The sequence below is a fragment of the Marmota marmota genome, unplaced genomic scaffold (assembly GCF_001458135.2).
Source record: "Marmota marmota marmota unplaced genomic scaffold, marMar, whole genome shotgun sequence".
In the NCBI taxonomy this organism is placed as follows: domain Eukaryota; kingdom Metazoa; phylum Chordata; class Mammalia; order Rodentia; family Sciuridae; genus Marmota; species Marmota marmota.
In genome coordinates, this window is record NW_026000051.1 from 7693716 (window position 1) to 7715431 (window position 21716).

Genomic DNA, 21716 nt, shown 5'->3' on the forward strand with positions numbered 1-21716 from the left:
CCCTGGCACTGACAGAAAAAATAATAATAATCTAACAAGATGGGTTGCCAAGGAGAGAGAGGTCACTCCTGATGAGGTGGTAAGTCCTCCATCAGTTCAAGAGCCATTATCATGTATGCTATTTTCATGGGTCAATGTGGTATAATTGCCAGGATTGATAGTTCTAGGTTCCTCTGCTTCCTAGCAGTGTGGCCTTGGATAAGTTACTCTCTCTGAGCCCTACTTCCTTACCTATGAAAAAAGTATATTCCTGTTTACCTTATGATTATCATAGGGACTATGTGAGAACAAAGGTCAAGGGTCCAGAAAAGTGCCCACCAGGGCAGGTGTTCTCCAGGGAAGCTTTCTGTCCTTTGTAGGAGGAAGTGTCTAATGTTCAATTTTCATAATGCTTAGACATTTTTCAAATCCTCCTCATATCTCATCTAATTTAACCCATCACCCAGTAGCTTGGAAATTTGCCAAACAGGTTATAGTCTCCTCATTGTAAAAACGAAGAAATAGTTGTGGAGAGGTTGAGTAAATTGGAAAGATTAGATGATTGATGGTAAAAACAAAGCTAGGAGACACTTTTCCAAAAACAACCACATGCATTTTCTTTTTTAAAGCGCCTATTATCTTGTAGTTTCTTAATTTTTCTTACCATGCTACCTTGCAGCTCCATTTTTTTCAGGCTCACACATGAAATGGTTACTGTTTGGCTTGTTCAACCTCTCGTGTTTATTTTCTGGGTATCCCCACCTGGATCCAAAATGCCCCTTTGGCCCTCTGTTGCTTTCTGGCACAGGAGGAGCCCCTCCCCTTTTTTGTTCCACTTGACCTAAGTGCCTTGGAGCAGCCCCTTTCTGAACAAGGCAGTCAGCAGGCCCTTTCATCATTGAGCCTTAGCCTGGCTGACTGACTGATCTGACATGGGCCAACTGATCCAAGGCCTCTCTGTAAAGTCAAGAGGTCACTACCTCCCTATGTTGTTTACCAAGAAGTAGACTCCTCAGACTGGCCTCTACAGGCCGCCAATTCCTTGGGAAAGGAGGCCAGCGGATAGGCACCTAAAGAGCAAATTAATATGGTATGGGAGGGGCATCTGTGCAATTCCTACAGTTCATTGAGTAGCTAATAATGGTCAAGGCACTTATCTGGTCTCACCTGTCTTCTTTAATTCTCATAGCTACCATAGCCTCATTTTACAGATGAAGAAACTGAGGCTCAGAGATGTTATATGTTTCCTCCTTAATACAGGATTATTCAATAAGCAACCACTTTCCCCCGTGTCCCACTTTCTCTCTACTTAGCTGAGAAGTTAAGAGTGATCGGTTATCTCTCATGTGCAGAATTTAATGAGTTTTAAGAGGGTGTGGTCTGTTGATTAAAATGTGTGTTTTTACAAAGAAAAGAATTGGCAATTATATTTATTATTTAATTCAGGCTATGAGTTGTTTGTACTTGGTTTAAAAAAATGATTGTTTACATGTAATTTTTACATTTATTCTCTATCCCATTCCAGTCAAGATCAAAGCAACTTTCTTGACCCGAATACAATATGTGATGCTTATTGCATTGCACTTGTGGACCATATCCATGCTCCAAATAGCCCACGAGCGCCATCAGCTCTAGCGCTAGCCAAAGCAGCCATTGCCTGCCTTTTGCACATTGGGTTTTTCTTTTCCTTCTAATGTGACTTCATTCGTCAGAAGCACAAATTAAATGTAAATTTCTGGATTGAAAAATATTTCTTTGTTTCCCTAAATATTCCCCAGTCAGAGCCCTAAATCAGAATTCACACTCTTTATTCTCTTTTAGAAAGACTGGGTGGGGGTAGAAAGAGGGACACAAGCACATCCTATTCACACACAGTAACATCATCAGCAAAGAACACGGAGAAAATGTCCACACTCACAAATAATCAAAGTAATGCAAATTAAAACAACAATGAGGTCTAATTTTTCACCTATTAAATTAGCGATACATTTTTTTAAATGATAAGGCTAACAAGGACTGTGAAACCGATAATGCATCCATTGCTGGTAGTTGGTGTAAATTGGAAATTTGGTAGAATGAATAAAAACCCTGAAAAATGTTTATATCTTTTCACCTAGTAATTTTATTCCTAGGTATTTCCATGGAAGAAATAATGCAAAAGAAAGAAAAACTACAATATTTATCATGGGTATTTAGAAAGTTAAAAAAAAAATAGAAACAAATGTCCAATAGCAGTGGAAAATGGTTTATTAAGTTGTTGCATATCTGCTCAATGAAATATTATGCATCCATTAAAATTATTATTATAATTGTTATGTAGCACCCATGGTGATGCTTATAATATTTTGAGACAAAACAGGATATAAAATTAAGCATGAGCTGTGATTGCAAGTAATTTTTAAATGTGTGTAGATACCGTGAATATGTAAAAATGAAAATAGCTGTGTAAGATAGTATGAAAGATGATTTTTTTCACTATTAAGAATTAGTTATCTTTATAATTTAATGCAAATGATTTTAGTTTCTCTAGTCCTTAAAAGTCAAAGGGCCAAGTTAGCCTTCCATTTCCTCCATCTCTCCCAGGAGGATAGGCTTGGAATGTCCCGGAGGGAGTTCCATGGCAGGCCACTTAGCTGTGGGGTATGAGGGAGCCCCCGACACCAACCCCGGACCATACTCCTCCCCGCAGGACATCGCGGAAAACGGCTGTGCCCCCACCACAGAAGAGCAGCTGCCTAAGACTATGCCGTCCCCACTGGTGGAGGCCAAGGACCCCAAGCTCCGAGAAGACCGGAGGCCGATCACGGTCCACTTTGGGCAGGTAGGTACCCGATCCTTTTTCAGGGTCTGTTTGATTTTCCAGTTTGGGGGTTTGTTGTTTTGCTCGTAGCAGAAGCTGTAGCACATGCGGCAGACGGTTCCTCATTCCAACTCTCCTTGGCAGAGCAACTCCATGGAGTTTTTCACGTCGTCAAATGTTTATTTGGTGCAAACATGTTTTGAAGGTGAATTTTCAAAAATTTCGGGGAGACAGTCTGGCTCTGGTCATCAACTAGCTCCACTGCTGAATGAAGTCATTAAATGCAGCTGCTGCCTCCCCCACTCCCAGGCATTGCCTTTAAGATCCCTGTTAGCTAAGCATCTCATTAGAACACTTTAGCATCCCAGGCCCTTCTTTGCACCTTCAAATAAAAGGCAACAAGCGAAGTCTTAAAAAAAAATCAATTAGGAGTTCTTTATTAATGTACTTCCTGAAAATCAATATCAGGAGTCTTGCTTCTCAGAGTAAACACCCTCGCTACAGTTCTAGAGATCTAATTCTTTACCCAACTATTCTCAACGACTTGAGCATTTGAAAAATTGTCTACTCATTTTTTTCCCCCTCTGTATAGAAACTAAAATTGTTTTTTCCATTCCTATCCATGGTCATCTTTTTGGTTGAAAAAAATCGTGTGCCCTTCCCTACTTCTCTTGACTCTGGTTAGCATAAGTCTTTTTGTTTGTTTGTGGTTTATGAGAATTGGCTCTGTTAGCAAGATATGGTTATAATAAGAATTTGCAAGATAATTTATTCTTAAATCACCTTTTTTAGCCACTTATTAGATGAGACATGATTAAACTAGTCTTTATGAATTTTACTTTAAATGTGATTGTGGTTTCACCATATGAAGGAACTAGAATCCTACCTTTAAAATATTTTTGGTTTTGAAAGACGTTTATCAAGGGCCTACTATATACCCAGCATAGAGCTATTTAAGAAATGAAGGGAACTGATGAAATGTAGCTGTAGCTATTATTGTAAGGTGTGAATTGGAATTGGTTGAAACATAAGAATCATTCTTCTCTAATCAATCTGTTCAGATAATACATTCATACATCTTTAACTTGGGGAGATTCACCCTCTTTTCTGATTTTACACTTAAAAGGGATATTCTGAGAATTGAAATGTAGTGCATGAAAGAAGCATGAATGGGAGGCGCTCGTTTGGTTAATGATTATCTTCAAATTGCACTGGAGTCTGCACCCCAAAGAGCTGCCTCCTCCCCAGGGTCAGACCCTGTTGGAAAGATCCACACCCCAATTCCCCGGCTGCTGCGCTTGCTGAAAGCACAGCCCCTGGTTGTCGCCAGCATGGCATTCCATAGTCAGCTTCCTGCTTTCCTTTGTCCTCATTCCTGCACACACTAACCTGCCCATGAAAGGAGCCCTTGCTGGAGTTTGGAGCCCATTACAGAGAAAGAGGGGGCGGGGGAGAGGGATTTCATGGTGTTAAACATTCCATTTTCGAAACACACAAAAAAAGGAGGCCCTATTTGAAATGGAGAAAGACCTTCTTTCCATTTCAGCAAGAAGTAGTTGCTTTAATGTCATATCCAGCTAAATGCAGAATAAGAGAGTGTGTGCGTGCACGCGGGTGGGGGATAAACAATTAAAAAAGCCACCCCAAACTCTGTTGAAATAAGAGCTGTCTGTGCCTTCACAGGTCTGCAAACTGGAGAGGATGAAAGTGGCTTTTTTTCCCCGTTTGTCACTTCCCTCACGTGGCTGCCAGCATTATGCAAGTGTACAGGAAGGCAGGATTTTTTTTAATGCATGCATGTGGATTAGGGTCAAGCCCCTAGGATCAGCCATGCAGCCGGCTCTTCCTTCCAGCTGCAGCCGCAGCGCCTACCCACAGCCGCGAGATGCCTTAATTGAGACGTGCTGTCAAAGTGACAAACACATTTGCATACAGTCTACACTCTATTTATTTTCTCTGGAAAGGTCTACAGTCTGCTGTTGGTTGAACATTCTTAATCAGTCCGCTGTAAGTGAACTGCCAGCTAGCTCACTTGTGCTGGCCCCTTCTTCATTAGGTGACAGATTAGCTGTGGGGGGATGGGCCAGCGAAACTGCAGACCCCTTTCTTTTAACTCTTTCCAGCTTTGCCCCACAATAGGTTGTCCTTGAGTCCTTCCCCAACTGCCTGGTTTGATGGGCCATTGGCCACAGCAGGTAGAGCCCCTACTACTGGCAGACATGAGTTTTGTGGACTTCAGATTCTTCCAAAAGAACAGGCCTTTGAATTCCAGTTCAAAATTTTTTGCCACACTCTCCTACCATCTGTACTATTTTTCTGTGACTTGATGGTTTTCTTTAAATAGGCTCAAACCAGATATCCATACCAACTTTCACCACGTCCTGAGCAGTTGGTTAAATCATAGGTTTAACATACTGGTCTAGTTTTTTTCTGGGCATATAAAAAAAAAATTTAAGTGTTCATCAGGGATCACCGAAGCCAGTCATATAGGCCCAGTGCTATAGATTGTCCTTTTGGAAAAACAACAGACCTGCTCCCCACCATATTTTCTGTCACTTCCACCACAGCCCTTTGAAGGAATTTTTAACCCCATTTTATGGACCCAGAACTGGAACTCAGAAACATTAATGGATCTGCCCAGGCCCACAACACCAGCATGGAAACCCAGGAGAGTCTAGCTCATGCCAGCTCCCTCACCCAGCAAGGACTTTATCTGGTCAATATGTCTCTTAAAGCTGATATGTCCCAGCAAGATAACTCATCTGGCCAGGTCATGCTCACTAACCTGAGAAAAGTTCTTCCCTAGGTTTTCATTTTTGTGGATTTCATTCTTTAAGAACACTCAGCTGGCAGACTGTTGATGGTTGCATTAATCTCTACCTTGCAAAGCTGGTGCCTGCACAGCCTGCCAAGGGAGCTCCATGGAAACATCCCACAGGGTGACAGGGGGTCCAACAGAGGCTATTTGCAGAGGGCTCTGCAGCAGGGGGCTGGTGAGAGAGGAATTTAGCAGTAGGACAAGACTGGCCACTGCCAGAGAGGGAAGGTGCTCTCTTGCTTTCTACCTCAGTTTTTCCTTCAAGGCTGAGACCTTCCCTCTTTTTATGCATCCATTCATCCATATGCTGTGTATAAGACAAATAAGTCTTCAGTCTCCACCCTTGTAGGTCATAAGGATGGTGACAGACCAGCAGATGGACAGTCCCAACCTCAGTGCTAAGATGAGAGGTGAGTCCAGAATGCTGTCAGGGCCTCTCAGACGCAACCTCTTATCCCCCAGAACTACTCTACATAGTCCCTCATTGGATCCTATGTTAAAGGATATTTTGTCAACATACCAAACTCAGTAGCAATTCATTTGTTTGCTAAAGCAGACAGTGTTATCCACTCAGAGCTTGTGATGAGCAAAATAGATGCGTTTTTATTTGCCTCTGCATCTTGATCATGTATGGTTTCTTCAAAGGTTCAAAAGTGGTTCCAGAATGCCTGTTCCAACCTTGGAAAATGCTTAGTTTAGAGAGGCTTAAAGGAACTATTTTTCCCCTTTCTCAAGTTTAGAATCAGTTAAGAAATAAGATCCAGCAGACAGGAGACAGTCAAATGAGATTAAAATGACAGCTTCCCCCTACCACCACCACCCTCGTACTAGGAATTGGACCCAACAGTGCTCTAAGCACACTCGCAGCCCTTTTTATTTTTTTTAAAACTGGTTCTTGCTAAATTTCTGAGGCTTGCCTCAAATTTCTGATCCTCCTGCCTCAGCCTTAGAAATCACCAGCTTTTTAAATTAAGACTAAAGGAATATTGCATTAGACCTGAGGCCAAACGATTACTAAATCTTTGCCTCAGAATTTAAAAGACTCTTATGCCACGCAAGGTAAGTAGACAATGGCTCTTCAAAGGGAGGAGCTACAGGTGCAGGGGGAGCTGGAAGGAATGACAGAACATGCTTAGTTCCTTCCCAGACCCCAGGAGGGGGTCTTCTCCCAGGCAGGGGTGAGAATACAGGGCAGAGACAGGCTAAGGGTGCCCTCTGCTTTTGTCTCCTGGGATGGGGAATGGAAATTCCCTCCTTTCTGTGACCATAGAAGGGGTGAGGAAGCAGTGTCCTATACAAGGGCTGAGTACCCCATAGCTAGAACATCTTGCCCTGACCCCCTTCTCTTGAGAGGAGTCAATGGAGGCAGCACCCCATGGAAACTGCTGTGTACCTCCATTTAATCAGATGGCCAGGCCACTAGGTGCTTTTACATCTGTGCTCGTTGAATTATGCCTTAAGTAAGAAAAGTAAGAAAACCTTGTACAAATGAGGAAACCAGTTCAGCTCGAACAGTGTTTGCTGGAAACAGTAGCTCACTCCTGCTCCAGCAGCACCCCTACTTCTGCCATATGCAGCCCTCCCTCCTGGATATGGCACTGGACTATCACTGCAGTCCAGTGATGCTGGATTCTGGCCCTAATGGTGCTGCCAAGGCTGTGGGCCAGGGCCAGGCCAGGCCTTCTGGGGGGCCTTCTAAGGCTAGGCAGGTGGGAGAATGAGGCTCACCTGAGAACTTAATGCAAACTACTCTCAGGGCCCCCTTCCTAATGTTTCCCCAGCTGACTGATCTGCAGACTACTTACCTGCTTCCCAGGCCGTCAGATTTGTGTGTTGAAAGATGTATCTGTTGTTCTCCCATCTGAGCAGAGATTTAGGAACTTATGTAAAGCTTAAAAATATGATTAAACCAGAGTCCCCATCAAGCACCACTGTGGCTTCTGGAAAGCTGTGACAGAGAAGTTGGGACACCACCCTAGGCCCAGCTCTTAGAATATAATTGTCTGCCTGTCTGTGTTTGGAGCATTTGGGCTTTGCAGTGAGTGGTGAGCCAGTCCTTCAGTTCCAGTCTCCTGCTAGGCTGGAGACACTGCCCAGCCAGGAAATGCCTTCTCAGCACCCTTGACTAAGAAACTCCTTCTGCCCCACTGAGATTGGAAGTCACACACAATTCCCTACAATTCAACTATTGATCCCAGACATCTCCAGGAGGTCACCCATGTTCTCCAGAAGACTCCAGTGCCAGCCGCCCGTGTGCTGTGTGCTCCATCTCCTCCATCTCTCCCTTAGTGAGTTACGCTGCTGTCCATCCAGATCTCGGTACCACACACTACTGCCATAGCCTCCCCTCTACCTCCTGACACTGCCCTGTCCCCTCCTCTCCATCAATTCTGCCACAGTCTTGGTGCAGGTAGTATAATCATTTGCTCCAATCGCACTGGCATCTCCACTGCAGTCATCACATAGCCTTACAGAAGGCTACCTAAATAAAGCGTGCACAGGGGCCCATGTCAGCCCTTGCTCCTAGCCTCCCCTAAAGACTCCCCTTGGCATGGCCCATGAGGCCCTTCACCATCTGTCTGTTGAAACCCAGAGCAGATCCCTTTTGTAAACCCTTCCAGTCCATTTCTTGAATGTTCATCTTCTCCCTGAAAAGGTGAGTTTCTCAGAGGTCCAGCGCCTTCTGCAGGGCCTGGCATGGAACTGGCAACCAGTAAATATCCTGGGGTTTGTTATTGCTACAGATGCTTAAATTAGGTCATAATTGATTGATTATTGTTTAAGTATTGCTGTGTCCAGTAAGTTATTTGATTTCATTTCAGTTGCTATGCTTATAATTATCTGTTCATTTGAGAAAGAAAAATGAATATTCCATTAGTGGCCAAAAACTAATTCCAAATTCACTTTCCATAAATAAGGATTAGTTTCTAAGTAGAAACAGCTTTGTATTGTAGCAACTTAGATCCTGTCTCATTTTATTTTGTGTATCTTTATGAGGTTCTAAGGTTGGTCTAGATGCCCCGAGAAAGGAAGTGGGGAGGAACAAGGTAGAGGACCACCTTGTGCCCTGCACGAGTAGTTGCTGTGCAGGAGATAGGGAGGGGAGTGAGAGAAGGGAGAGGCTCTTTAGCCCTTCAATTACATAGAATAAAGCAACTGCATAAATCAGACATAAAGATTTTATCCGTAAAAGAGATTAAGATAGATACATAACCAAATGCAATGCTTGGACCTAACTCAGATGGAAGAGTATATTTTCTTTTTACTTTTTTTTTTTTAGTTGTTTGTAGACATTTATTTTATTTATTTATTTTTATGTGGTGCTGATGACCCAGTGCCTTACATGCTAGGCAAACACTTTGCCACTGAGCCACAACCCCAGCCCTGGACCTGGAAGGATATATTTTATTTTTACTTTAAAGACATTCTTGGGAAAGGTGGGAAATTTAAAGATAGACTGGGATACTAGATGATGTTAGTAGCATGGTTTTGTATGTATTCCTTATCGTTGTCCCTACTTGCTGAAGTATATAGGGGTGAGATGGCATGATGCCAGAAACTTACTTTCAAATGGTATGGCTAAGAAGTTACACACATGCATGCACACACACAGAGTATCCATTCAGAGACAGAAGGAGAAAAAAACAAATACAGCCTCTCACCCCCGCCCCCAAAACTTAACTGCTAAAAGGTGAATACCCGTCGGTTCGTAAAGATAGAGTGCATGAAGCACAGATTTTGGAAGCTGGCAGCTCTGGGCTTAAATTACAGCTCTGTCATTGACTAGCTGGTGACCTTTAGTAGGTCACTTAACCTCAGTGAAACTCAGTTTCCTCATCTTTAGACTGGGGTGATAATGTCTGAGTCATAGGTTGTTACCATGATTAAATGAAATTTGGCTTATAAGTATCTCCCTCAGTGCTGGCACCTAGGCCCAGTGGGCAGGAGCAGAGTTGGTTACCTTCCAGCCAGCCCTGTCTTCTTAGGGCTTTGTCTTCTTCTCAGGTCTTGAAACATGCCCTCCTGCCCATGCACTTATAACTGACCTGTGTCCCTGTCACTCTCAGTAGGAAAACAAAGCTTAAGCCCAGAGGAAGCTGTCACTGAGCAGAGGGAAAGGTCCTGGTGACTTCTCTGGGAGCTGGCACTGGAGAGAGCAGATGATGCTGCCCAACTCTGGCTTGGACTTGAGAGCAGAGGAGCAGGGGGCAGGCCAGTGAATCCAGCTGGGAGCAGGCTGGCAAGCGTCAAAGTCATTTTTCTCATTGGGACTCACCAGCCACATTCTTAGATCCTGGGATGCAAAGCTCCCTATACACCATTCTTTCCAACCCTGTCACTTCCAAAGTGTGTTTCCCCTCTCCATTGCCCTTTTTTCTGCTCTTTTCAACCAATCTTTGTGCAAGAAAACAGAGCACTGTGTTGGTCTCCCCACCACATTCTCTCCAGTTCCTCTGGCTCCAGTCCAGCCTTTGTGCCAGCTGTAGGGTGACTGTGACAGGACCCTGCCTTCTGTTCTGGTAGGGTTGCTGTCCACAGTTGTTTCAACTCACTCATTGCCATTACCAAAAGCAGCATTGCCCCCAGATGGCAGCAGGTCTCTTTTTAGGGTAATAGGCTAGACCTGTCTTCGCACATGCACTCAACCTTTTATAGCCCAGGCTAACCCAGAGACAGACTTCTAAAAGGCTTAGCAAGGCTGCAGTTTGCTCCTCTGGAAAGACGCATTTCATTTCAGGAGGGAAAACTTGCCAATAAACAGAGAAATCAAGATTCTGAAAATCTGTAAGGCTGAGTTGAAAATTGAGGAGATTTCTGAATGAGCATTCAGTATTGCCTTCCCAGGTTGCATTCCCCTCATTGCAGGGAACTGGAGAGGCCAGGCCGCCCAGCAGTGTGGGTAGAGCTCCTAGTATGCCCTGGAAGAACTGAGAAACGTCTGCAGCCAGTGAAGAGCCAGCTTAAAAATAGCAGCTTTCTTTCTAAGCCATATCACCTTCATTTCAGCACAAATGAAGGATAGCTACAGAAGGACTGGGGCCAAGGTCAGTCTCCCTCCCAGACCACCCCGCCTGGGACCTGAGCACATGCGAGTCTGTGTGAGCACCTCCTGTGTGTGAGCATGTCTCCACACAGCTGCAGGAGGGATGTGAGGCCAAGTTACTCACCCTTGGCCAGGCACACGCCCTAGAGAAACAGTGGCCCATTCCAGTAGGTTGACCCATGTAATCTGCTCAGCTCCCCTTTGGGGATCTGCTGAGAATGTGACAGTTCTGGGTTTGTAGTGTCCAAGCCACTGCAGTGATCTGAGCAGGTGGCCCAGAATCCCAGGATGTTGGAGCATAAGTAAGGCTTTGTCCCTGGCTTCCTTAGACTCTCAGGCCCTCCTTAATGCTTCTGACCTCATTTAGCACTAATACAAGTAAGCAGGTGTCCTGCACCTGAAGAAGTGTTGCCTGTATATCAAACCGCTGGTCCCAAAGGCATGCTGGTGCTTTCCTGATATGCGTGAGGGAATAGAACACAGGATAAAAACCAAACATGTATAGAAGTTTGTATTGGTGATGCCACGGGCAAGGGCCTATGCTGGGAGTCTACACTAATTAGGGTACCTGGAGTTGCAAGAGACATAAAACCCAAAAGAGAAACTGTTGGCTTATATTAGCTTCAGGTGCTTGATCCAAGTATCAACTCATGTCAGGCCCATGTATTTTTGCCATATTTTTTGACTTTGCCTCTTCTACTAGGGCCACTCTGCAGGCCTTCTCCTAGTGATGGAGCAAGTACTATAGCTGCAGACCACACCTTTCTAGGGCAAGACCAACAGGAAAGTGAGTGTCACTTCCTAGAAGCTTTCTCACTGCTGATAAGTGAAGACATGGTCTTTGCTTATTAATCCAGCTGTGCTCCTGTGCCTGTCTTAACAGTGTTTGTGGCCAAGGACTCTTGTGTGCTGTGGGTGAAACCCCACCTGAAGCACAGGCCTAAGAGACAAAGAAGAGGTAGTTCCTGGGAAGAAAATCAGATGGCTGCTATCCAGATAAGGGACAACAGATCAAACTAATAATACGCACAGAGACCAAACTGGAAAATTTGTCCCAGCCTCTTGTGGTATTGTCTGATGACAGAGAAAGGTTCAGACCCAGAGCTGTGGAGATCCTGAAGTCTAGAGAACATGGAGAGCTGAGTCAAGCTCAGATGTCAACCTTCGTACCACATAGAGAGGGAACTGAAGAGAGATGGCAGATCAGTGCATGGTAGGCCAGGGATATAGGAGCAGCTGACCCAGCTTAAAGGGACAAGCACAACCATTCATGGCTACCTGTTCTGGTTTCTGAGTGATGGAGAGCAGCAAAGTCAGCTACCGTGTATGGCCAGGAGTGGAGGAGGAGAGACTCCAGGAACCTTTGTCAATTGCTCAGCAAACAATCACTAATGGCTATTATGTGCTGCATGTGTGAAAACAGGGATGAGGATTACCTGAACCTAGGGAGGCCACAGAGCCATAGCCATTGTTCAACTTAATCCATCTGGTAGTTTTGAAAAGCCCAGATTTGTGCTGATGTGATGGGACCCTGAGGCATCTCCAAGTCTCCTTTTTGCCCTTTTTATTTGCTTTAAACTCCAACGAGTTTTTTCTTTAGGGTGGGGACTGCCAGTGTCTTCAGGAGATGCCATCACCTCTGCACTGGATGCAGCAGTGTTTGATCACACTCTTAGTCAGAGGGCTCACTTTACTAGGGTGGGTGGGAGCCACTTCTTCAGGCTGTGTCTCAGATACATGGGGAAGTTTCCAAACCTGAGTGACTAAACATGGTGGTCACTCTCAGATGGGGTGGCAACTGACTTCCTGTTAAGTCCCAGATTCCCTATCCTGGCCCAGGCAGTCCTCACTTGCTTTATCCATTGGTTATAATGGGAAATTCTCACTTTTAAAGCTGTTCCTTAAGCCAAAGATGTGGTCTCCAAAAAGGTCCACCCAAAATAATACACAAGAGAAATGGAAATTGGGTTGGTGGAGCATGGCATGGCTGACTGATGTACAAAGGCCAGTCGAAATGAGCTTTGTACCCAGGAGCTGCATTTTGTCCTTCCTTCCCATGGATAGTGCTCTTCCCATGTTCTGTCCTGCCTCTGACTCTGCACTCTGGGGAGTGTAGTGCTTTCTCTGTGGTTAATGCCATTTTTGTTCTGGCATCTCCAGTGTCCACTTCTTACCCATTCGTGCTTCATGAACTTCAGCTACTGGTGGCTTATTCTGCCCTTGGTCTTCCTAGGCATTCTTCTGTTCATTTGCACCAAGAAGTCAGCCCTCTGCACTCCTATATCCCTCAGATTTTGCATCTCCTCCACTGCTCTGTGAGGCACCAGCATGTCAGAAAAGACTATCAAGAATTGAGATAGGTCCATCAGCTCTCAGAGTATGGGTCCCCTTCAGGATTCCCTCCCTAGTTGCTAGTCGGCCTGTATCATTAGAACATAACCAGCCTTGAGAACCCACCCTGACCATAGCTGGATCTTCTGGATTGGAGGCCCCTGTCATCCTCCACTTCTGGTCAGTTCCTGCTCACCTCCAATACTCTGTGAAGTGCCCACCCCCCACAGAGACCTTCCTTTCCTCTAGCCTCTGACACTTGTATTCATTCACTTACCAGCTCTTTATGGACATCTGCTCAAGGCCAAACCCCACATGGGGTACAGGGAGGACCCCAGGATGAATCAGCTCCTACCATCTCTACTGCCAGGAGTGTCCTTCCTCTTCTGTTCCACCTGATAGAATTCTACCAGTCCTCCAAAACCCTGTCCCACCACCCCTGCCCCACCAGTCCTCCCTGCCTTTTCCAAGCCTGGTGCTTCCTTGCTGCTCTGGGCTAGAACCGTCCCTGCTGGCTGCTTTCAGGTGGTGCACTTACGTTCAGTTCCCAGTTGAGGACAGTGTTGGGATCATGTCTGTATCCTTGGCACCTTACAGATCCTGGCACAGACAAGCTGCCCAGTGAGAGTTTGGGGAGTGACAGAGTGGCAAGTGAGTGTGCATGAATATTTCCAGATGAGCAGATCCAGGACGAGATGAGGGTGGGGTTACTACACCTTCTGTCCTGGAGTCCTGGTCAGCTCAGCAGGGAAGAATCCAAAAAATGACGGTGGTGGCTGTTTCTCAGTAACTGTGTTCACTTTAGATTCCCTGAATTCCCAGCCGTGTTGAGTGACAGGGCTCCTGAATCCCTGAGTCTGTCCACATTCAGCAGTGCGACAGCAGAGCCTCTTTGCCAGGGGACCAGCCAGAGCCTAAAAACAGCATTTCTTTAAAGGTCTGTGTTGGAGCCGCTCATATCCAGCTCCCTGCCAGGGAGATATTGAGCCCAGCAGGACAAGAGCAGGAAATCTGACTCAGCGAGACCAGAGGAGGCATTTTCTCAGATTAGAATTTTCTGTGCCAAAGGTGGGGAGTTTATCACAGTAGGGAAGGGGAAATAGAACATAAAATATTGAAAACATATTATATCCCACAAGCAAGATCCTCCAAGAGAATCAGCTCAGTGTCTGTGGCTGTGCAGGTAGTCCCTGCTCCGTGGCCAAAGAAGTGTGTGCCAAGAGCTGCCTGTCCTATATCCCTCATCAATCCCTACCTAGCCCTGGTGGAGCCAGGCACTGCCTGCAGTCTAGGTAAATTACCAACTGCTGCTGTACCCTTGGAAAGGGATGACCAGGACCAACCAAGAGAATGGAAAGCAAGAAGGGGTCAGTTGGATGGAAGCAGTTTTCATTATGATATGAAGCCAGGCCCCTCCCAAGCATCATCTCACTTTTCTCAACAACCCTGTAAGTTCAATGCAGTCAGTATCCCCAGAGAGCTGATGCTCAGAGATGTTGGGTAACTTGCCCAAGGTCATAAAGCCGCAAAGCAAGAATTCAAAACCAGGCCTATCCAAAGCAGGAGCCGGGGCTCTCCCCAACCCTCATCCAATCCTTTTCATCAGTTCCACCTACTTCCTGAGCCATTTGGTTTGGGCCACCAGTGGTTTAGGTCACTTTTGAAATCCAGCAATGTAAATTAGGATGGCTATGGAGGCCAAGGTCACTTTGTCCCACTTCTCTCTCCTGTCTGAGACAGAGATGTTATCTGGACATGACAGTTTGTTTATCCCCAGAAATAATCTAACCCAACCCCAGGTGCCTTAGCACAGGGCTGAGAACAACAGATGCTGCCCTTCTAAAAGCTTACCATGTGCCTGGCAGGGGTGAGGGCCCAACCCTCATCCCCTGGCTGGTGGAATGGATTCAGATTCAAAGCCCTTGCTTCACCTACCTCACTGTCCTGCTGGCCAGATCCTGGGACAGCTGGCTGGTGACCATAGCTCCCTGGTAGCCAAGGCTGCATGCTAGTCTCCTGAGCAGTTTATCTGAGGTCACGCTGACCATGTCTGTAACTGGCTACCATTTTTGCCTGGTTAGTTTGGTTGACACCCTGCTTAGTTTCATGTCTTCTGGAATTTTGTATTACACTTTGTGTATACTGCCAAACACTTCAAATATAATGAAAGAATGAGTGGAGAATATACAAAAGGTACTTTTCCCAAAGGATGTCAAGTGTATCCCTCTTTCATTGGTGACTAGAAGCCAGGGTGGGGGTTCTATTCAAGAGGATGGCAGCAGGGATATTCATTCTGGGACACTGTGGGAAGAGATGGGAGTAGTTGTTTAAACTGGATTCCTGGGATGTTGTTGCCATCAGCCACATGGTTCCATAGTTATGGACTCATCTTGGCCCGCCTTGGGATGCCCCAGTCCTGAACCCCCTCTGGGTGAATCCCTGTTTTCACATCTGGAGGGATTGACTGAATATTTCCAGATGAGCATCAGGTTGAGCCTTGGCAAGATGAAAGGCCACTGGGATGAAGCAGTCAGTAAAAAGCTGGAGACTGACCTCGCAGATGTGAGGGTTTTTCTTTCTGCAGAGACAGAGAGGGAGAGACAAAAGTGTTTGCTTGCCCATAACTGTCTACTAAACACCTTCATTGTCCTGACCTTGATAACTAGCAAGAATTCTTCTTCCCTTGCATTCCTCCCATCTGTGATTAGAAACTTGAAGCCTTGGATTCCCTGGCCAGGCACAATCCTGAGTTACTCTTTTGTGGCCTCATGAATTCCTTCCTTCTCTCATTCAATACACAACAAGGCATGCCAGGTGCCAAGGCCTCATGGTCACAGGGAAATGAGACCTGTCCCTGCCTTCATGGCACTCATTGTCTGGGAGAGACAGCTAACAAACATGTGGAAAGAGAAATGCTAATGGACATGAGTGTGCTGTTCAGAGTAGGTGCTGAGGAGGCCTCAACAGGTAACATTTTAGTTGGCTCTTGAAAGATGGGTTGTATATCAAGTGAAGCCAGAGGGCATTGGACATTCCAGGTGAAAAGAGTGTCATATGCAGAGGAGAGGAGTGACTTTTCAGGGGAAATGGGGCCAGCATAGAGACTGAGGCCAGCAGATACAGGCCAGGAGCAACACTATAGAGGAGGCAGTGACTAGGCCTTAAGGGAGCTTGAATCTTACCCTGTGGGTGATTAGAAGCCAGGGTGGGGTTATATTCAAGAGGATGGCAACAGGGATATTTATTCTGGGACACTGTGGGAAGAGGTGGGAGTAGTTGAGAGAGGTCACTAGTGATGCCATTATATTTCAGGAAAAGCTTGTCTGACCAAGGACATTATTTACAGGGGTGGGAATGAGGGCAAGATGGGGAAGATGTTTAGGAGACCAAAAGGACCACACGGTGGGGCAGCTGGGCGCCCTCCATAGGAGCTCTTGAAGTTCATCATAAAATGGCACAAGACAAGACACTGTCCATACTTCTCCTCCTCCAGCCAACATGCTCTGCTGAGGCTTGAGATATAGCCCATGGTGAAGGGAGGGTCCTCAGGGCTGTGTAAAGTCAGTAAACACCTCCCTGTGTAGCCCAGAGTGATAGGTTCTGCTGAGGGGGGTGAATCAATGGCCTGCTTCAAGGAAATAGAATGTGGCTCCCTTCATGCTCTCTGTCCTGTATTTTCCCAGGGTTCCTACTGACCACCTACCTTTTTACATCCTCTGGGTCCTATAAGCACCAAGATCTCCATAACTTGCTTCACCCTCCATCCCAGGGTATGGACCACTGTAGCTCCTCCTCCCTAAATTGCCAGCTCTTCACCATGCCGGGTCATTTTGTCCAAGAATTATGTACAGCAGTAAATTATGTACAGCCAAACCAACTTTACAGGCAGCCTCTTAAAATGCAAGCCTGTGCCCATGGTGGTGGAGACCATCCGGTTGTTTAGCTAGTCACTTACAATTTGTTGCAAACCCACACACACCAAGCATAGGAGCTTGTTAGGCCTTTCACGCCAAGGATCCCATAAATAAATAGCAGAGAGTGTCTTGGTGCATCAGGGCTGGAGTATGGAAATAGAAATGCTGTATAAATAATACATATTTACAAAATAAATATATCAATACATTAGAGTGTGCAGCCATAACCAAATCACCTAGTTTAACAATCATGGGAAGCTCCAAGGGTCTGCCAAGTGATTGGCTTCCATCCATCAGTGTGCATCAGCATTAGAAATGACCGCTGAATGGAGGGGGTCCTTCTGTACACTGACCTTGAGGCCTTTGAATTGAGACAAGTGGTGAGATTGCAGGTGGGCACCCTGACACACAGCTTTTCAGCCAATGTGTGACACCTACCGCGGCCGTGTGTTCCTACAGATGTCTTAAGGTCTGCTGTGAAGCAGAAGGCTGATTAGCGCCGAGTTGCAGGATGTGGTAGGTTGCACCTACAGGAAGATGGCTGGCTGGGGAAGACGGATTTTCTAATTATGCAGATTTGCTTTGGCTTGCAAGGGGAGCCAGTGAGTTCACTTCCTGAGTGACTGTTCCCAGAGCCCTATAACTTTCTGCAGTTCACCCTGAAGGTAGGGCTGGGTTTTCAGAAAGGCAGTTTCCCATCTCTGCTTCCCCCTTTGCGCTCTGACCCCCACTGGGCATCTGGCTCCAGCATCTGGAGCTCCAAAGAAGCAGCTGACAGGATGGCCGCTGGAGCAGGCGCCCCTCCCCTTGGTTGTGATGGCACAATGCTAGATTTCAGTATTTTAAATGAAAAATATATGCAGTTAGCTGTGCGCTGACAATGTCCTTGAGGATTTGACAGTGAGATTTTCCAGCAGTTGGTCTTCGTTAGGATCCTGGCGGTGTTTAATAAGGCAGTCGAACTGCTGGCACCTTGGGTTCCTGTTTGTTCTCTGAGGGCTCAGGGGCTGCTGCGGTAAGCACATCGACCAGAGCTGATCATTACAAGGGCGTACGCCACCATGAATAAAAATGTCACACGTTTTCCCATCTCACAGCGGTACAAAATGTCAGTCCTGTCAAACACACATTGCAGGGAGCTGTGTGCAGTCCGTACAAATTGGAGAGCTGCATATTCCCCCAGCCTTCTGATATTCTTCATTTGAAGCTGAAGAAAAACAGTTGTTAACCTATTAGCTAGGATTTTAAACTCTTCCGAGGCGCTGGATAGTAGACTTTGACACAGATAGAAATGTATTCCAGGGTCCAGGAATTTTAAACCAGGTTCTCCATCCATTTGTTCTGAGGGAAGAAAAAACAACCACCCCTCTGTCTAGTGAACCTGTCTTTCTTTAACAGACACACTGGGGAAATTTTGGGATATTTCACATCTAAGCTTCCCATCGCTTCAACATTTGCATTCCACTCAAAAAGTCTCTTGCTTTTTAGGGATGGCCCTGGGGCTCAGCCTGTACAACTAGGGTACCTCCAGGTTGAGAGTTTTTCCTGATCAGAAGGAAACCAGAAATGTTGCCAGTCTTGTGGACAAAATAACCTGAGTGATGGGGACAGTGGCTGGTTTGCCTGGCATTTTTCAGATGCTTGGTGATGACCTGACTAAGAATTTGATGCTGGCTTCCTGCTCTTGAGCAGGTGTTTCTTTGCACTTACTTACTACATGCCAGGCCTTGGGCCAGAGGCCAGGGTCCCCTTATGAACCCCTGAGGAGCCTCCTTAGGGGAGAAAGGGCAGCAATGCCCTACTCGTGGGAGCAGGAGGAGAGGGGAGACTTCTCAGGAAAGGGAATACAGGCTTGATGAGCAGGACTCCATCAGGTGGGAAAGCCAGGGACAGGCTTACAGGACCACCATGCATTTGTTGAAGGGCAGAGGTACACAGGGGCAGGGCAGGCACTTTGCAGGGCTGGAAAGAAGGGGCTGTTTATGGAGGGGTGCAGGGATCATTGAGACATGGCTGGTTTTGAACAGTCTGCTGAGGGAACAGGGATGCAACTAGTTCCCCTGGGCTGCTGGCAACAGGAAGAGCAGTGTAGAGGCCACAGGAACTACCTGACCTGGGAGCGATCATCAGGTTCTCTTTCCAGAGATATGAGGCATTCTATCTGTACCACTGTAAAATCAGGAGAAGGTTTTTATTTTAATTTCCTAGTAGCATACTGTTTCGGGTGGATATCATTCCAGAGATGATAAATGAGTCTTGGTTTTGCTGAGCTAGCCCTGGCCCTTAATATACTGAGCAAACCCTTGCCAAGTCGGGACCCAGGCTTGGTGAGGTGCATGCAACTGCCTTTGTGGTCAGGACAGAGAGCTGAAAGGATGTCACAGGGAAGCCTACTCAGGGCCAGAGAGGTGCCCTCAGGCTAAAAGGAATGCATTTCAACATCTGCCTTCTGCTTGTGCTGCTTCTCATGGAAGGAGGGAGGGCTCATGGATACATGATAAATGAATCCACGACCTGGAGTCAGATCGTGGCTCTGCCACTTGTAAGCTATAAGGCCTAGCCTAGGCAAGCCACTGCAATACAGCCTCAGTTTCTTCATCTGTCAAATGGAGATTTCTACTTCTTTGTGGGGTTGTTGAGATTAGAGACCTTACATGCAGAGCTCCTAGCACAGAGTGTAGTTTGTAGCAAATTCTATGAAACCGTAGCTCCTGTTGATATCAGAGAGGGATCCTCTCTGGAAGCCCCTCCTCTAGCCTCCTGAGTCTTGAGTTCCCACTTTCTGAGAATGTCACCCAGGCATCCTTGATGACATCCCAGATGGCCATCCCAGTGTAGGTAGCAGTGAGGCGCCTGCTTCTTGCTTCTGTCTGGGCAAAGAATGGCACATGTCAGCAAAGTTCCCTGCCCCTGGCCAGCCACCGGCCACATCTGGTACCCGACCTCTGGCCGCCATTGGATGCCACCTATTCAGACTATGCACCTGCACCAACTAAAAACAAAGGGCTCCCCTCCCCTCCCCCCCAATGCTGGCCCTCCTCCCTCCCCCACCGCTGTCCCCCAAGCGGCCAGGGTCACCCGGTGCAGCCTTCCCTCCCAGCTGCCTGGCTGCTTTTGTTCAGCATGTGAACTTCCCCGTCAGCCGCGCTCCTTGCACGGGAAGTAATCAGGGATCTTGACAAGGCTTCAAACCACAAATGCCACTACAAATTAACCAGCACCACTACAAAATACTACTCCTGTCAACATTGGGAAGAATGCGCTGCTCTTCAGGACCAGTCTGAGGCGGCTTTCAGCTCAGCACTCACGCATGGCAAAGAGGGTGCTGGGCCCTGTGGAGTGAATGGCCTGGCAAGGCTCCTCATTGAGGGAGAGGCAGGCGCCGAGTCCTAAGCATGCTCTCTCCAGAGACAACAACTTGCCTGGCCCTGGTGGCAGGTGCTGCACTATTCTCCCAGGGCCACCTTCAATCCTGAATGCTTCTCAGCCCCCTTGCAGGTGGCACCTCAGGACAGCAAGTTGTGAGGCACATGGAAAAGTTAATTGGAATTGTGACAACTAGAGATTGCACCCCAGCCCCTCTAGCATAGGTACCGTGGTATGAATATGGGCAAAAAGCTTCCATTTCCCCGTCTGTGGAATGGGATCACAACAGAGCCTCTGCCCCTAAGTTGTCAGGAGCGACTAGAGTCTTCTGAGTACCACTTGGCCTATTAAGGAGGCTCCAGCATGCAGACTCGTTCCTTTCCCATGATAAAGCCCTTTCATGTTGCCAAGTGAGTGGACGCTCACTAGATGGACACTTCATCCTCAGTCGTGATGTCAAAGTCCCTCCCATGCAGCATCCCCCTGGATGATAGCTCATTACCTCTGCAAATGCTCTGGGGCCAAGGGTCCCCAGCTCCCTCTGGGTGTCCTGTTGAGCAGCTCAGGCCCAGAACACATGCCATAAACACCAGGCCCCAGTCTGCTCCCGCCATCTTCACTGCAACTCTGAAGCAGAGGCAAGCATTTGATCCTCCCCAACAAGCAGGATCCCCTCAGTTGAGGCTGGATGAGGAGGACTGGAAATAATGACAGGAGTTGGGGGACAGGCAGAGCCGTGCCTGAGAGCCGGTTGGGCATTTCAAAGGAAACACTCCACAAAAATATCACTTCAATGCACTCTCTTTTAGAGGCATATCAAAAGAAGCTCTCTTTTATTTCCATACCTTGCATAATAGCAGATTTCCAGTCCCAAAGAGTAGAGGAGCCTTGCTCCCAGCCCACAGGCCCTTTGTAAAGCTGCAGCAAGCATCATCTTCCCCTCCCAACTGGGTCCCTTTCACACACAGGTCAGAGCATTGATGTGGCTACTAGCCAGGAAAATTAACCAGGTGAACTCTTCCCTCGTTAAACAGCAACAGAGCTTAATTGTGAATTTTCTTTCACCCTCTCCATTCCCAGCAGCTTATCTGGTTGATGCACATCCCCAGAACGAACAGAGAAACTCCAACTCCTATCCAGCTTCCCCACCAGGGCCTCCTTCTTTAGGGCCAGGTGGGGTCTGGTGGGAAAGGAGTAATTCAGATCACAGTTCAGACACAAATCAAGGTGTGCTTTGGGACCAGTCTTAGAAGCCAGCTGTCTTGCACACCAGCCCCATTGGGCATATCCCACTTCTTTGGCCCTCAGGGAAGATTGCCTCCCTTCTCCAGCCCACCCCAGCTTGGCATGCACAGGCCCCAGTCTTCAGCAAACCTGCATGAGCCTGGTGGCCTCCAGCATCTGTCCTCTTCAACCTCCCTATCTCTACTTGGTGGGATCTGACCTGTCCCCACCAACTCTGAC

General features: G+C 46.9%; 1 protein-coding gene across 20 annotated transcripts in view; it reads left to right on the forward strand.

The window, feature by feature from the left end:
- Positions 1–21716, forward strand: part of Dennd1a (DENN domain containing 1A) — a 462364-nt gene that overhangs the window by 406334 nt on the left and 34314 nt on the right. For 19 of the 20 annotated variants that reach the window (XM_048813081.1, XM_048813091.1, XM_048813093.1 and 16 more), the window contains one exon: positions 2669–2800. In XM_048813081.1, the coding sequence (XP_048669038.1) occupies positions 2669–2800 (132 nt within the window). Of the gene's footprint in view, positions 1–2562; positions 2801–21716 lie in introns of those variants that run through there. The other variant, XM_048813099.1, reaches the window with a different exon arrangement.